Here is a 17,579-nt window from a genome sequence, read left to right as displayed (position 1 = left end):
AGGGGGACGTGGCCTTTGGGAAAGGCCACATACCATATAACCTTTCTTAGAGATTCACAGTATTCATTAACTTATAAAGGCTTTCGAAATCCCACAGTAAAGAAGCAATTAAATTTCCCAAATTTAATTAAATACTAAATACTTAAAAAAAAAATGCTGCGGCACTAGTGGTCTTCTGAACACAGATTGAGAGATGCTATTTAAAAAATCCTCAAGGCTCTTTAAGGTTAATTAGGCATAAATTATCTCTTAAATCAGTTGGGTTATGTCAATATGTTCTTTCACGCAGTCAGTATTTATCAGGACTTTAATTATTTGGTAACTTTTAAAATGTAAATAGAGTAACATAGAAGAACTGAAATACAATTTCATGTTTTCTGCCTTTTGTCTCTTTTAGTTAAAAATAACTGAACTTCTTTTGTTAAATCATTACCAAATGTAATTACCAAGTGTCAGCGTGGTACCTGGTGAATGCTAACACAGATAAAAATATGAAGATAACCTGAACCATTATGCATTTACACCAGTTTGGAAGTTGAACCAGTGAATTCCCATTCATTTAATATATTTACCCTCAAATTTCTTTAATGTTAAATAAGCATTTTTATTGAAATGTATATTTAGAAGTACACAAATTATAAAGGTACCTCTGAGTAAATTTTTATAATGTAAACATATCCATGTAACCCCACCCAGATTGAGATATAGGAAATTATTAACACCCCAGAAGTCTCTTCATGACCCCTTCTCAGGTGCCTCTCCCCACTTTTGGAAACCAGGATTCTGACTTCTATCACCAGAGATTAATACAGCCTTGTTATTATTAAATGTTATATACATAGAATTATTTCTTTTGTCTTTTAGCTATTTTTGAAAATGAATTTGAAAAATAAATGGCACCATTTATCTTTTTATGAAGAAATATATTCTCTATGCCATCCCCTAAAGCAGATTTGATAATTTTGTCCATGTATAAGTACCTAAAATGGCCATCTCATCCTGCGTCTATTTATACATATCAGCCATTTTAGTGGGAATACAAGTCACCAGAATTAATCTAAGCCCCCTAATAATGTAAAGAATAGCTAAAATAATTACATGGGCTCTATTTTAGTAAAAGAAAAAATTTATGTTTCCCCCCAAATACTGAATTTTGAAACTGTTTACTAAGTTTCATACTTTCCTCATAATGGCCTCATCCTTCCAAGTATTTGAAAATTAACAGCTCTGTTCATAAATATAAAAATAGTTCATTGTATGTGCATCAATTTCTACCCTTGATAATCTTAAATAAATTAAAATAACACTTTAATGCTAGTAGATGTTTAGCTTCTCAAAGGTCATATGTACTTTAATTTCCTTTGTTTTTAACTAGTACCATACAGTTGAAACCATTTCGATATTAACTGCCAGTAAGACCAAAATCACTTCATATACCTCCACAGTTTTTGTTTTCTATTAAGGAAGGAGAAAGAATTGAGGTAATTTTAGAGTTGTGTCTGAGCTGACATAGAATAGGATACAATAGGAACAGAATTCAAATTTTCTGTAGTGCTAGGTTGAAGGTGGTTGTCTGAAATTGAATTCTGGCTCACTGAGAACAAATTTAAGTTTGCTCCTACTGTTCAATAGTGGATCACAAAGAGATTAACTGTGGGCAAAGCCAATGAAAGTGAGTTAGAGGTGCATTTGGGAATCCTGGGATTTCACCCTTCTTCCTTTCTCTGAGGGAAAGTGCGTGCCCATCTCTCAAAAGAACAAATTTCAGTGTACTCTATTGAGTTGTGTTAGGTTATGCAGATTATGTTTCTTTATATATTTGCTTAACTTGTCAATAAAAATCAATTAATTTTAATAATTTACCTTTTTAAATCTTGTCCAATTGCTAATCAGATTAATAATATTAGAAGAAAACATTTTATTTATTAAAAAAACTAGTACCTTAATGAATAAAGAACACTTAAACAAAGAAATTAGGACAGTTAGACAAATAGAAAAATAAGAGAAGAAGGAATATAAGTAACCAATAAACATAAAAATATTCAACCTCACTAGTAATCAAAGATGTGAATTAAAACAGCTGTGAGATACCATTTTTTAAATAGCTAATTTACAAGTATGTACTAAAAAGAATGATAATGCCTCTTGTTGACGAGGGTGCCAGGAAATTGGTAGACTCTCAATTGCTGAGAGAAGTCCTGTTTGAGACAGCCTTCCTAGGGGGTAATTTGGCAACCCATAGAAAGTAATCCTTAAGAGTTTGCATACCTACCAGTTCCATATCTGGGAGCTTATCCTATGCAAGGGATCATGGATGTATGCAATGATTTCAGGTATATATCACAGCATTAATTGTAGTAGTGCAAAGTGGCAGCGATCTAAACATCCAATAATAAATCATTAAATAAATCATACCATAAACTTCCGTGTAGTCGTTTAAAACATGTTGTAACGTTATTTGTTGCATCATTGTTCATGATAATAAAAGAAGGATAACAAAATGCTACCTGTAAGGTACATCTATAGAATTGAGGCTCTTTACTGATGTGGAGTGATCTCTTAAGATCTAATGTCAAGAGGAAAGAAAGCTAAGTGCAGACTATTGTCTATATGCTACTGTTTGGCTAAAATAAAAGGAGCAGATAGAGATATGTACAAAGTACCTGTGGAAGGATTCACAAGATATGGGTATCATGGGCTGCCTCCAGAGAGGAGGACAAGAGAAAGATGAAGAATGTATATTCTGTGATATGAATATATACTTATTAAAAAATTCATTTTAGGGAATTCCCTGGTAGTCCAGTGGTTAAGACTCCATGCTTTCACTGCTAAGGCCTCTGGTTCGATCCTGGTCAGGGAACTAAGATCCCACAAACTGTGCAGTGAGGCCAAAAATAAAATTAAAATTAAAATATATTTTAAATGTTTAAATTATGTTGTAAAAAAATTTTTAAGAGAGTGATTTTTTAAAAAATTATTTTATTTATTTATTTATTTATTTTTGGCTATGTTGGGTCTTCATTGCTGTGCGCAGGCTTTCTCTAGTTGCAGCAAGCAGGGGCTACTCTTTGCTGTGGTGCACGGGCTTCTCACTGAGGTGGCTTCCCTTGTTGCAGAGCATGGGCTCTAGGCTCTCGGGCTTCAGTAGTTGCAGCACGTGGGCTCAGTAGTTGTGGCTCACAGGCTCTAGAGCACAGGCTTAGTATTTGTGGCGCAATACAGGCTTAGTTGTTCCACGGCATGTGGGATCTTCCTGGCCCAGGGATCGAACCCATGTACCTGCATTGGCAGGCAAATTCTTAACCACTGCACCATTAGGGAAGTTCCATAAAAAAATGTTTTTAATTAGTAAATGAAAAGTGCAGTATACAAAAATTATGTGTATAATATAAGCCAGCTTTTGTAAAAGAAAAAATATATACATGATATTTTTTAAAGGTTAGGGAGGGCATATTCCCAGAAGAAAACAATGGTAAGATTATGGGTGATTTAGGTAGTCCTTTAAAAAAAATTGTTCTTGAAGTAAACTGTGTTTGCTAGATATTCTGCAATGACCATGCATTTCTTTTAGAAGGAAAAGAAATATGGTTTTTATCCACAATTTAAATTTGACTTTGTGATGTTCTTTCCAATCCTAACTTTATTTCCTAAGAATTTACTGAAGTTGGACCCAGCTGACAGATACTTGACCGAACAGTGTTTGAATCACCCTACATTCCAAACCCAGAGACTTTTGGATCGCTCCCCTTCAAGGTCAGCAAAAAGAAAACCTTACCACGTGGAAAGCAGCACTTTGTCTAATAGGTAAATATTCCCTTTTAAGGAAATACAGATGCAGTATTGGTCTTACAAGTAGGTGGAGGAGGTGGCTGCTTAAATGATGCAATTAGAGAAAAGAAGGAAAGCCCTCCTTATTCAAAAATATCTTCCTTATGCTTATGGCATGATTCAGAACCACAATTAAAGAGTTGTGTGGGTCTTAAAGACTTTCTTATCTTTTATAAGATTTTCCCAGGGAAACCTATGCATTCCCTGGGAAAGGTAGCATGAGTTAGCAAGTAAGGGGGTTTCTAGCCTCATGAGCTAGAAGATCCTGTGTACATGGGACCCAGGGGTGATTCCTGGAGGAAGAAGAATGGGTGAGGGCAAAGGGATTCCTGAAAGGAGAAGAGGATGCCAGACACAGGTGGGTGGGAAAGCACCTAGGACAGCCTTTGCAGCTGAACCTAGTTCTGGCTCCATAGTAGGGGCTTGTGTTTTTGTTGCTCTTATCTTTTAATCATGAAGTTGAGAAATTAGTTTTTCATAAGAATGTAGAAATAGTAAAGTCAGTTTGGTAAATAGTGATTAAAATGGATGCTTTCTAATGTAATTTTCAGCATAACCTTTAAAAAAAAACCTCTCTATTTCCTTGGGGGAAGGGGTTGCAAGGAGTTGGACCCTGTGATCAGGTTCTCTCTCCAAAAGTGACATTTCTTAATTCTGTTGGCTGCATTTACAGGGGCAGTGTCCTTCCTCTCTTTGTCTTCCTTCCTCTTCCAAGAAGCTGGTTTTGTCATCTAGCATTGCTTAAATTATGGAAGATAGGAAATAGTTTCTCTTATCTGTTATTAGAAGAGAAGTAGAAAACAGTAATTTTTAATATGAAGCTTTTCTTCTTTAAGTTTTTTCCCATGTCCCTCCCCCTTTGTCTCCACGTAGAACAATGGTTCTTAACCAATTGGAATTTTGGAAGCTTAAGACCTGATACTTTTAGATCTGTGAGTGCATCTATATAAATAAGCAATAACCATTTACCCTGTATTTTCTCTGCTTAACTGCAGTGGTGTGATTGTGTTTTATAGCTGTTTACTCTCTTTAAGATGACTGGTTTTGTTATTGTCTCCCTTACATCTTATAAACCATTCTTACCTGTTTGTTTTCAAGGAGACCTGGGAGCTGATTTAAATTCTATTTCACCAAGTTCGTGTTCACTTTGTTGTCAGTTTCCATGAGATCGGTGCACTGAGACAAGGACCAGTATTCATCATATTGTTGCTCCTTTGAGTTTAGAAGGTTCACATTATGGCTGTGTCTTATCTGGGGTCACTGAAGTTCAGGTGCTTTTGTCTCCCTTCTACCTTGATTGTCACTTGACTTCTCTAGTTTACATTTGCAAAGAAAAAGGATCTCAATGATAGAAAGTTCAGTAGACAGATGATAAATTTTTGATTTGTGCTGTAATGATTGGTGGTATAACCATACCTTAAAAGGAAGACTGTGTATTCGTCCTGTAATGACTCACTTGAGAGAAAGCCCCAGTGGGGGTCTGAGGGTCTCCTTGAGAACCCTCTTTAGGGATCTGTCAGGGAGGATGTGTGGCCATGAGGATATGATTCATATGAGTCTTTGAGGAGTCCTACCAAATCCCCTTTTGAAGCAGATGAGAATAGAAATTATAATAAAAATCTCTGGATGAATTTGTTTTCAGTTCTTGACAGTGTATTGAATATATTAAAGAAAAAACCCTAAATGGTTTTTCTAGGAAAGAAACCATTAGTTCAGTTTACATGTATCTGGAAATATTTCTGCTCCACACTTGTCTATGGTCCGTATTTCCTCCATGGAATCTCTTCTTGGGGACACTAATTCTGCACAGACCATGGCCTCATCAGAGTTCCTAACACCATTGTAGAGATGTTCAAGGCACTATATCTTGTTGGGTGCCCTTCCTTGTCCCTGAGACACGCCAGTATCCTCATACACATATCCTCACACACCCTGTCTTCTGTCATCCAAGTTCATGTCTCTGTAGGAGAGGCAGTGAACTCTGCATTACCTAGCCCTTGCCTAAGTCTCCTTTGGATTCTCCTGAGGTTCTGCTCACCTTGGACATAGTGGGATGATGCTTCATCCTGCTACACACTGCCCTTTCACCAGTCTGCTTCACCAGTCTTCCCCATAAAAAAGTAGTTTTGCGTCTTTGATGTTTGTTTTGAAAAGTTATTTTAACTGGAGATTAACCACCTATCTATCCATCCTGCCAACCATTTAAGAAAGGTTTATATATAAAATCCTCTGAAGTGGTTGGCAGTTTTAACACATTTTCCTTACGGTTGTGTGTCAAAGAGATCTATGGAATTTCCAAAGCAGTTTTTTATTGTGCTTTGGCAGAGCTCCAATTTGAAGACAATATGATGCCCTTTCTGCATAGGAATTTTGTGCAGAGCTCAGTGACTTCAGATTAATACCGAGACAGAAACTTTCAGAATAGTGGTTTAGGCTCTTTGTACATTCATGGGAAACCTAACTCTTTGACAAATGTTTCCACCTTAATATTGTAGCCTTCCTTTTCACGTTAGAAATTGTATCTTATGTTACTATGAATATGTTCTTTCTAACATGTAGGTTTGTGCTCCACGTTGAGGGCAGCGTTTCCAAGAGTTTCAAAAGCTCTAGCAGCTATCTTAACTCTTTCTTTTTCCGGATATCTTCTTTGGAGCTTTGGGCATTTCACAACATCTGCATATGTTATCTCTGCAATTACCCTCTCTAAGCCTGAAGGAGAAAGGGGAAGAAATAGGGTTGTGAGAGCCCAGAGGAGCCAGGCAGGGAGAGCCAGTCTGTGGGAGCTGTCATCTAGAGGCACAGCTATGACCTGAGTCAGGGGGCCACTGCTGGGAAGGAGCAGGGGAGACAGCCCCCAGCCCCTTGCACTGCTAAGCCCAACTGGGAGTTAGGTGACAAGGGAGACTGCGTGACACACTGCAGTGTGGGGTTTCCCCAGGCTCAGGATGGGGCAGAGAAGAATGGAGAATGGATTGGGGGTTGGGCACATGGAGAATAACCAACGCACTTAGATCTGTTTATGGGTGAGACTGTCTATCATCATTTGGGTTTTTTGAGAAGTTGCTGAGATATTTTAGTTACCAAGGTATAAGTTGACAAACAACTCTAATGGTTTAAAACCTGACATGGGGACTGTCCTCTATTGATCTGGAGATAGACTCTATTAACATCATTTAACAGAAAGTGAAACTTTCCTTTCTTTGTGACTTCTTTTTGGGTCTGGGGTCTGCCATTTAGTTAACTAATATTTAAGTGACCTTATTTAATGCTGCAGTTTTGTGACCCAACTGGGAGAGATTAGTAAGTGCATTTTGGAGATGAGGCCATCCACACTATTACAGGCGTGCTTGATATCAGATACTTTTTAACACTCCTCTGAAAGGTAGGAGGAGAGGATAAGGGCCCTTACCTTTGATGCCTGAGCAAGTAGATTCTCATGGGGAAAATGGGAAGGCGTAGTTTCACAGATTACCACTCTACAGGGAAAAAAAAAGTGACTTTTCCTCTAATTAGTGTGCAATGGGAACAAAACTCTCCCAGATCAAACCATCTTTAGCAATAGCAACATTTGCAGCAGATTTTTTGGAATGCATAGTAAAAAGGGAATTGTGTAAATTATTGTTCATTTAAAAGCACTCTCGCTTATCTCAAAGCACAGTTTGGTCCTTTAGTTACAGTAGAACAAACTGACCTTACTGCGATGTCAGCTTCAGTTTTGAAATGGAGGACAGAGTTTTCCTTGGGATTTATATTTTTTATTTTAAACCATGTAGGAAATGAAGCTTTTGGTCCTAAAGAAGGCCTCAGGCCCATTTGGAATAATGAAGTGTGAAATGAAGAAGAGAATAAATTGTGTCTTTTGGAGAGAAATTACCTGTTTAGATCCCTGTAATCCAGTTAGAGACACGCTCCTGTTTGGTGTACAGGAGGTATCTGACACTGACATGCCCTGAGTATTGCCACTTCTCTAAAACAAAAATGTTGATCATCATGTTTTCCAACAAACCTCAGCAGTTCACACTTCTTCATTTTAGGAGTATCGTTTTCTTGAGTACTTTGGTAGAATTCTTATTCGTTGGATTCTACAGGCTAAAGACAAAAGAGACATTGGTGCCTGTGTGTATGTGCTGTGAATATGTATCTCTGAGGCAGGCTATGAGTTTTACAGATAAAAACAAAGTTCAAGGAACACAGGAATCTGCAAGTCTAAATGTCTCCTTCTGACTTTCAAGCAGACAAAGAGTTATAAAGAGTTTGCCTATAGCTCAGCTCTCTTCTTTTTTGCAGGCTTTCTATAGCACACACTCATGTGAGCACCAACATAGCAAAAGCATGTTTTCCCAGATTATCAGTTAGAAGTTGTGTTGGCAGCAAGTTAACTGAGCATTTAAGAATGCCAGAGCACTTCATCAGGACCAGTGCTTTATGGCAGAGTGATTTGATCTAAGCAACTTACTTCTTATTGATAGATAACATGTTATGTGTAGTCACATGTTTGAGAGAGTTAATGTTTTTAGTCTTTGCCGTGTTTTAGGTATTTGTTCTTTTTTGTTTTAATGATACTTTTTGTGTGTCTGCTCTTGAGGGAAACTGATATACTTCTTTCATTTTTGACATAGAAACCAAGCCAGCAAAAGTACAGCTTTGCAGTCTCACCACAGATCTAACAGCAAGGACATCCAGAACCTAGGTGTGGGTCTGCCCCGGGCTGACGAAGGTCTTCCTGCCAACGAAAGCTTCCTGAACGGAAACCTTGCTGGAGCCACTCTTAGTCCCATGCACACCAAAACCTACCAAGCGGGCAGTCAGCCTGGGTCTACCAGCAAAGATCTCACCAACAACAACATGCCACACCTTCTCAGCCCAAAAGAAGCCAAGTCAAAGACAGAGTTTGATTTTAATATTGACCCAAAACCTTCGGAAGGCCCGGGCACAAAGTACCTCAAGTCAAGCAGCAGATCTCAGCAGAACCGGCACTCATTTATGGAAAGTTCTCAGAGCAAAGCCGGGACGCTGCAGCCCAGTGAAAAGCAGAGTCGGCATAGCTACATCGACACCATTCCCCAGTCCTCTAGGAGTCCCTCCTACAGGACCAAAACCAAAAGCCATGGGGCATTGAGTGACTCCAAGTCTGTGAGCAACCTTTCTGAAGCCAGGGCCCAGATCGTGGAGTCCAGTACCAGTAGGTACTTCCCATCCAGCTGTTTGGACTTGAACTCACCCACCAGCCCAACCCCCACCAGGCACAGCGACACAAGAACTTTGCTCAGCCCCTCGGGGAGAAATAACCGAAGTGAGGGCACACTTGACTCACGCCGAACAACAACCAGGCATTCTAAGACGATGGAGGAGTTGAAGCTGCCCGAACACATGGACAGCAGCCATTCTCATTCGCTGTCTGCGCCTCATGAATCCTTTTCATATGGGCTGGGCTACACCAGCCCCTTCTCCTCCCAGCAGCGTCCACACAGGCATTCCATGTATGTGACCCGGGACAAAGTGAGAGCCAAAGGCTTGGACGGAAGCTTGAGCGTAGGGCAAGGAATGGCAGCCAGAGCCAACAGCCTGCAGCTCTTATCACCTCAGGTACAACTTAGGACCTTGGCCAGACCTGTCGGCACATCCTGGGAAGGTGGTGCGGGAATTTGATAGCGTCAGTGTGCAGTTGTCCCTATTGCAGGAGGTCATACTTTCTTGATAGGACACATTTTAGGAAGCAGTATTTGAAGGACTAATCTGTTAAAAAATGTTTTTTAGTTATTTAAGCTAATTGTTGAGTATTCAAGAGAACTCAGAAAGCTTGTTTTTCAAAATCTCTTTCCTTTCTTAAATGTTCCTTTCTGGCATATTTTGTTCAGAGAATGCTATTTTTTTTCATTTATTTTTTTATTGAAGTATAGTTGAATTACAGTGTTGTGTTAATTACTGCTGTACAGCAAAGTGACTCAGTTATACATTTATATACATTCTTTTTCATATTCTTTTCCATTATGGTTTATCACAGGATATTGAATATAGTTCCCTGTACTGTACAGTAAGACCTTATTGTTTATCCATCTTACATATACCAGTTTTCATCTGCTAATCCCAAACTCCCAATCCAACCCTCTCCCACCCCCTGCCCCCTTGGCAACCACCAGTCTATTCTCTATGTCCCTGATCTGTTTGTTTCATAGATAGGTTCATTTGTGTCATACTTTAGATTCCACATGTAAGTAATATCATATGCTATTTGTCTTTTTCTTTCTGACTTACTTCACTTAGTATGATAATCTCTAGTTGCATCCATGTTGCTACAAATGGCTTTATTTCATTCTTTTTATTGCTGAGTAATATTCCATTGTATATATGTACCACATCTTCTTTATCCATTCATCTGTTGATAGACATTTAGGTTGTTTCCATGTCTTGGCTATTGTGAATAGTGCTGCTGTGAACATAGGGGTACATGTATCTTTTTGAATTATAGTTTTGTTCAGATATATGCCCAGGAGTGGGATTGCTAGATCATATGGTAATTCTATTTTTAGTTTTCTGAGGAACCTCCATACTGTTTTCCATAGTGGCTGCACCAACTTACATTCCCACCAGCAGTGTAGGAGGGTTCCCTTTTCTCCACACCCTCTCCAGCGTATTTGTTATTTGTAGACTTTTTATTGAAGGCCATTCTGACCGGCATGAGGTTGTACCTAATTGTAGTTTTGATTTGCATTAGAGAATCCTATTTTGATTTATTATAGAATTCATTAGCTATATGGGTTAGTTTTTAATTTTCTCAAAATTCAGTGTGAATTCATGGGAATTTTCTCTAATCTCTCCAAATTACATTTGCTTAAATCAAACCCTTTTGCTAATACCTTACTCGATATCTTAACTGAGTTTAAAAGTTTTAAATTTATCCAGAACTATAGGTAAATATAACTTCAAGCCAGGATAAATGTTAATTTTCAGTCTTTTGGGTTGTTTTTAAATCTCAAGGCAATGTTTTTAGCATAATACTCCCTCCATCTTATTGATCTTCAGACTCCAGAACTGACACTAACCTGTTTAAAAGAAGTAGCATTCTTGTAACAGAACACATATTTTTAAAATTATATTTTCATGTTATGAAACATTCACCTGCATCAAAGAAATGAAGGTGGAGAAAAACCAGTGTTAGAAGAAAAGAGTGTCATGTAGGAAAAGTACTCCCCTTTTAGAGAATACAAAAATAGGTTCATCAGCGTGTGTCAGAGCTCCAGAAAATACGTATGGAGTCTGCAATGGGAAGCTTAGCAAGATGAGTGCTGGGGAGGAGGAGATTGTCAATAACTGAGCAGTTGGTGTAGCAAAGTAGCTAAGAGCTTGGGCTGGAAAGGCAGGCAGACCTGGGTTTGTATCACAGTTCTGCAATGTGCTTCAGACTCCGTATATTTGGGAAAGTGATATAATCTCTCTTTGCCTCGATTCCTCATCTGAGTGTTGTTGTGAGGATTAAACATGGTGTATAAAGCACTGTGTGCCCTATGCTGGGCACAGAGTAAATGTTTTAGTTGTTGCCACTGCTTCTAGGATGATGGGGGCTGTTCTTTAGACACTGAATACCTTCCTTATGCTGGGTATTCTTGGGCACTCAAAAGAGTCTGAGACAGGGTTCTTGCTCTTGAGAAATTTATCTTCTCTCAGGGAAGATTAAATTATACATGATAACAATGAAATAATTAAGAACCAAATTTCTGTGGCACTGGCTATAAAAAGTACTTGAGGACAGGGAGAGATCATTGTGAGCAGGTATAATCAGAAATGGCTTTAGGAGCAACTGAAGGTCTTGCTCAGAGCTCAGATGTGGAGAGAGGTTTTCTGGGTAAAGGATGAAGATGTATTCAGGCATTTACTGAGCTAGGCACCATGATAGGCTCTAATTAGAAGGATGAAAAAGATGTGGTCCCTGTCCTCTTAGAATGTATGGGCTGGGGGTGGTCGGATAACACTTGCCAATAGATAGGTGGCGATAATACTTGTGAGGCTGAGTGCCACACTGTGCTGGAGCTGTGTGCACTGCAGGGACAGAGGGGAGCAGGGACAGAGGGGGACAGCACAGTCCCAGCAGAGGGTTGTGGGAGGCCCCCAGGAGGCAGGGGTGGAATCTGATCAGAAACTTCTGAGATGCTGGGGGTTTCACCAGGGAAAGAAAGTAGAGTGGACACTAGGAAAGAGGCTTGAGGGAGGGCCCAAAAGAGTATCTGGAAGAGAAGGAGGGTAACTGAGACATTAAGTAGCATGGTGAGCTGTGGGATTGCAACTTGGGCAACTTGGCTGGCGTGAAAAAATGCAAGATTTAGAGTGGCTTTTGCAATAATCCAAGCATGAGGTGAGGAGAATATGTTCTGGACTAAGTCAGTGCCAGTGGGAAGACAGAGAAAGAGTGAGACTGAAAGACTCCTCAGAAGTAGAAATGGGACTTGTGAATTGAAGGACTGAATATAAGAAAAAGGAAGCCTTCAAGGTTTCTCTTCTAGGAGCTCCTTTTCAGAGTAGAAGAGAGGACTTGAAGTCACTTAATTCAACCCCCCCCATTGCACAGATGAGCATGCTGAGGCTCTAAGAGGTTGGGTGGATTGCCCAAGTTCACCCAACTAGTTCAGGGTGAAGCTGGGATCTTGAGACAATGTCCAGTTCTCTAGGCCAGAGCTTCTTGCACTGTGTCATGCTGTCATGTTGAGGTTGAAGTGTGACCCTAGACCCCTATGCAGAGATGTTCTCCATGAGGTTGGGAAGACTGTCTGGGGCCCAGGTGAGAGGAGGGGTAGCAGATGTCATGATTGGAGTCAGAGCAGTGGTCGGAGGAGCTCCTCTAGAGAGAAGGGATCATTTAGGGCCTAGAAAGATCTCTAGAGTCTGGCAGCTACACATAGATGTTACATGGAGGTCAAAACCAGTAAAGTGTGTTAGCATTAAGCATAGTGTAAATAGAGAAGAAGCAAAAAAAACAAAAAACTATACCTTGGGAAAAGGACAAATGGACTGGCTCTCTGAGAGTGCTAGAGAAAAGGCTTCATGAACATGGTGGACATAAGCTAATTATAAAACAATAACTGTAGGCTAAACACAGATCCAACTGTTAGTGCATTTTAAGTCCAGTTCAGGAGATGCAGTGCCAGGCTGCAAGAAAGTGCAAGTTTAAAGGCACAAAGGTGGCAGACAGCTTGACAAGTAACTGAAGGCGTGAATAATGATGGGAACCACCCTCTTGCCAAGTACTGTAGCCACCTTCAAGAGCAAGGGGCCTAGACTGGCTCTGTCACTTAGAGTTTAGGTTAGATTTAAATCATTTGTTTCCTAAGATACTTTTCTAGAGGCCTTTGTACACAATGCAGGTGATAAAATTCAAATGAGATCTTGTCACAAAGTAGAAAGAAGAAAGGCTACATTGGATGATTTCCTGCCCAGAATCCTTTGGTAGTACATTTGGGTAGTGAGGGGGAGAAAAAGAGAATCATATTTTCAATTTTAAATAAACCGTTTTTGACACATCGTGCAAGGCTCAAGATAATACTCTTTCTGTGTGTAATGTGCAGATATGTAATTCAACCAACTCCTCCGAATGGCTTGGTAATTTTATTCCTTAATCTTTTTTTTTCTGAGGGTAGAAAATGCTACTTTTCCCCTCAATGAACACCACTGTGAACCAAGGCTGCTCTTAGCTTGTGACTCACTTCCTTGAGAGAACTAGGTAGTGTCTCCGGAGATGAGTGCTGTCGTGATTATTAAGAGAATACATGAAGTATAAGTACTGTTATCCTAGAGAAGATTAAGAAAACTTAAGTACATAAACTACAGTAGTTAGGGAATTTTTAAGACAGAAATTATTAAGGGCACTGATTCAATTCCTTGATATATCCAAAGAACATTTATTTTCATCTTAATCTGCCATGTACGTCCTTCATGAAAAATAATTTTGCATCTGTAGTTCTTTTTTGAGAACTCAGCCTAAAATATGCTCGAGAAGTTTTGGATTAACCATTAGAATGTCTAATTCTAATTAGAGATTGGAGCTGCTCAGAACCATAACTTTCTAGATATTAGGAAGATGATTTTCTTTGTTTTTAATAATTAATTGAACTATTTTCAGAGTAATTCATTCCCTGCTTGCATTAACTTTAATGAGAATTTCACTTTCCATCTGTGTGACATTTGTTTGACTTATTTTACATTCATCAGATGGTTCACTCTTTTACGGGACAATTTGTGTTTTAGCCAACTCAGATTTTTAATTTTAGCCGGTTAAGGTACTGGTTATACCAAATAAAACCCATGGCAGTTTAGTTGATTTTCATCCCTAGGAACAGCACACTCTTATAAATCCTTTTAAATTTGACTTCCAGCCTGGTGAGCAGCTCCCTCCAGAGATGACTGTGGCGCGATCTTCCGTTAAGGAGTCCTCCAGAGAAGGCACCTCTTCATTCCATGCACGGCAGAAGTCTGAGGTCTGAATTTTCTAGAGCTGCTACCTTTTACAATAGAACGTGTCTGTAAAGATTGGTCATTCAGCATCATTACAGTCTATCTTTTAAGATTTATTCATACCCAATCTCCCACAAATAATTTGAATTGGTTTATAAAGTAAGCAATTTTCCTCATGCCATAATTCTGAGTTTTCTCTTAAATAGATCCCGGAGTAAATTATAGATCACTTAGGCACTGTTCTAAGTTCACAGGCCACATCATCATCACTCTGTTGTTTACTTTTTATAAACCTATTTTTTGTCTCAGGGTGGAGCGTATCATGACCCCCACTCTGATGATGGCACTGCCCCCAAAGAAAACAGACACCTGTACAATGATCCTGTTCCGAGGAGAGTTGGCAGCTTCTACCGAGGTAAACCCAGCTCCTAGCACCCATCAGGGTCCTCTCTTCTCTCCCGCTCACTACACCTGCAGCCCGCACTCTCCCCTACATTTCACTGCCCTCACTTCTGGTAAGCGTCATTCTTACCATGTCTCCCTGCCTTGGGTCCCGCTGTCTTAGTTTAGACCCTTGTGGCTTCTGACTTGGGTTCTTTGAGTAACCTCCCAGCTGCTCTCCCTATCTCTTAAGGTCACCATCAAAATGCTTCCTAGAATGATCCTTCTGAAGCTTTGTTCTGACCATACCACTCATTCATTCGATTATCATAAAATATTTGTTAATGTCACTTATGTGCCTGACACTTCTAATTTAGAACATCAGTGAACAAGACAGCCAAAGGTCTCCACCCTCACAGAGCTCACATTCCCATGAGGAGAGAGCAACACTAAATGTAATAATTATGTAGAGGAGTAAAAGATAATAAACGCTACAGGGAAAAAAATACCACAGGGCAATCCAATGCCCCCACCCAAGCCCCAGTCCTCTATCTGTCATCTGCTGAGAATCCTCTGACGGCTTCCCATTGGTATCAGGACAAAATCTGAGTTCCCTAAGATGGCATTCTAGACTTTCAGTGCCCTGGCCCTTGCTGTCCTCTCCAGCTCCTCCCCCTCCACTCTGGTGCCCAGCCTGTGGGACTCACACAGGCCACGCCCTTCTCCTGAATGCATTACTCCTCCTGCTTGGAAAACTTGTTTCTGTCCCTTTTGAGATTCTGCTTTGAGGTCCTGTGCAGTGTGATGGCTTCCCTGCCCATCTAGACAAAGTGAAGTATTATCTCTTTTGTTCCTCCCCTGGTCCTTGGTCTCTGACATGATACACACCACATGGTACTGATTCTTTGTTTGCATTTCTCTCTCACAAGGTTACAAGGCCCTTTACCTTTTCCTCTTTTACCCTCATTGACTAGCACACTGCCTGGCAGTTTCATAAATATTTGTTGATTGCATGAAAGAATATCTTGAAGTATACTTTCATGACCTTAAAAATGTGCTTTGACGTTTAACAGACAACTATAACAGATGTTTCAGGGGCTGAATCGATTTAGGAGAGATTGACAGAGAAAGGCATCTTCTTTAAGGAGCTTTGTAGTAATAGATTGGGAGCCCCCAGGAAACCCCAGCCCCTAGTGGGAAGACTGGCAGCAAGCCCACCAGGGCATGGGCAAGGTCCTGGGTCTGTGAGGCTCAGCTTCTCAAAGCCTCCTTCAAAGGTCACTATGACCTTCTATAGCTGCCACACCCATATTGCCCAGATTCCCATTATTCTGTTGATTTGGGGGGACAGCTAGAAAGGGCAGGAATTGGGGGGTAACACAGAAACTGCTTGGTCATTTTAACTGGGAACCTGAGCTAAGTAAATGCATATAAGTATTATTCAGGACCTAATATATATTGAATAATTAGGCTACTCCGTTCCCTCCTAACCCCACCTGTGAGAAAAGCATAAGGCATTGAATATGCCTTTTGATGCAATTTATTATTCTTTTTTTCTGATGCCATGGTTACTTTAGGACCTTGTGGGACTAAAATTTTAATTCAGATTAAATTTAAACAAAATATTGTAGTGTACATATAAGCAAAAGTCTCTCACTGTAAGTTTTACTTTCAAAGTGGATCATACACATGTTATTTCTGTAGATGTCTGGAGAGTATACTTTAATATTAAAATGTTAACTAAGTTTGTAATTAATTAGTCCTTGAGCTCTAGAAACACAGTTTTATTTTGATTGCAAGTGAATAGGTTACTATCAGCAAAGCCCCTCATAATCGACTTCAGTGTTTGGCAGGTAGAACATTTTTATTTTAGAAAGTCTAGAAATAGAAGGAAAAGATTTAACCAGGTGAAACATTTGGAGACATCTCTCATTTCAATGATGCTACTGAATCTAACTGGATGAAGATTTAGCAGAATCACTGAAACGACAGATGTTTTTAGAATATTTCCCATTTTCAGTCCTGCTGGCCAAGAGTGAAGTGAAATGGTGTCATTTGTCTTTATATACAGCCTGTATATTCCTTTTGTGATGAAATTTGCAATATATTTTGATTTATAATGCTTAGAAATTGACAGGAAAAGGTAATGACCCCCCGCCCCTAAAGAAAAGCAGAAAAGTATTTACTCACATACATCGTGGCTTGTCATTTTGTTTACTCCTGGATTGAAAACTTAGAGAAAAATAGTTATTTTTGTGTAAATAACCAAATTTCTTTGGAATTGAGTTTAAAAACATATAAAATTGACACTACCTGCCAAGTGGCAAGGGTTAAACTGTAGTTTGTGTGTTCCAGCACACATACTGTTAAGAATCATTTCGGACTAAGAATAGATTTTACATAGTTGGGTTTATGATGTAAGAAAGCCTCAACTTGAAAGAATATCAAAATGGGGAGGTGGGGATCATATTCATACTTTTAAATCTCCTGTGGTGTTCTCCAGTTTATCAGCTGACACATCAGTTTATGCCTTGAATATATATTGCCTGCTGTTAATTGACCCTTGCAAGTTACTGTCATAAGCAGTTGCGGGGGAGGGCGGGGGATGCTCCCTGGAATGCCTCCAGCTTCAGAAAACATAAAAATTACATGAAGGGCAAATGAGGATTTTGACTTATCTTTTTGTTAGTTTATTTTGTTTGTGTGAGAGAAAATGCAAGAGAACAACACGAGAACTGCTTTGACAAAAAGAGTACATCAGTGGCTTACTTTTTCTTTATTCAGTGCCATCTCCACGTCCAGACAATTCTTTCCATGAAAATAATGTGTCAACCAGAGTTTCTTCCCTACCATCAGAAAGCAGTTCTGGAACTAACCACTCAAAAAGACAACCGGCATTCGATCCATGGTAGGTATTTTAGCTTGTT

At 39.5% G+C, this 17,579-nt stretch overlaps 1 protein-coding gene across 1 annotated transcript in view; it reads left to right on the top strand.

Annotated features, from left to right (window-relative positions):
* The window catches only part of CDKL5 (cyclin dependent kinase like 5), a 173,552-nt gene that overhangs the window by 141,063 nt on the left and 14,910 nt on the right, over nucleotides 1-17,579 (top strand). The window contains exons 12-16 of the mRNA XM_057719028.1: nucleotides 3,653-3,804; nucleotides 8,448-9,414; nucleotides 14,193-14,294; nucleotides 14,581-14,686; nucleotides 17,437-17,560. Coding sequence (XP_057575011.1) covers nucleotides 3,653-3,804; nucleotides 8,448-9,414; nucleotides 14,193-14,294; nucleotides 14,581-14,686; nucleotides 17,437-17,560 — 1,451 coding nt within the window. The remainder of the gene's footprint in view (nucleotides 1-3,652; nucleotides 3,805-8,447; nucleotides 9,415-14,192; nucleotides 14,295-14,580; nucleotides 14,687-17,436; nucleotides 17,561-17,579) is intronic.

Source organism: Hippopotamus amphibius, chromosome X (genome assembly GCF_030028045.1).
Source record: "Hippopotamus amphibius kiboko isolate mHipAmp2 chromosome X, mHipAmp2.hap2, whole genome shotgun sequence".
NCBI lineage: Eukaryota > Metazoa > Chordata > Mammalia > Artiodactyla > Hippopotamidae > Hippopotamus > Hippopotamus amphibius.
The sequence above is the reverse complement of the archived record's forward strand: the minus strand, read 5'-3'. Positions and strand labels throughout refer to the sequence as shown.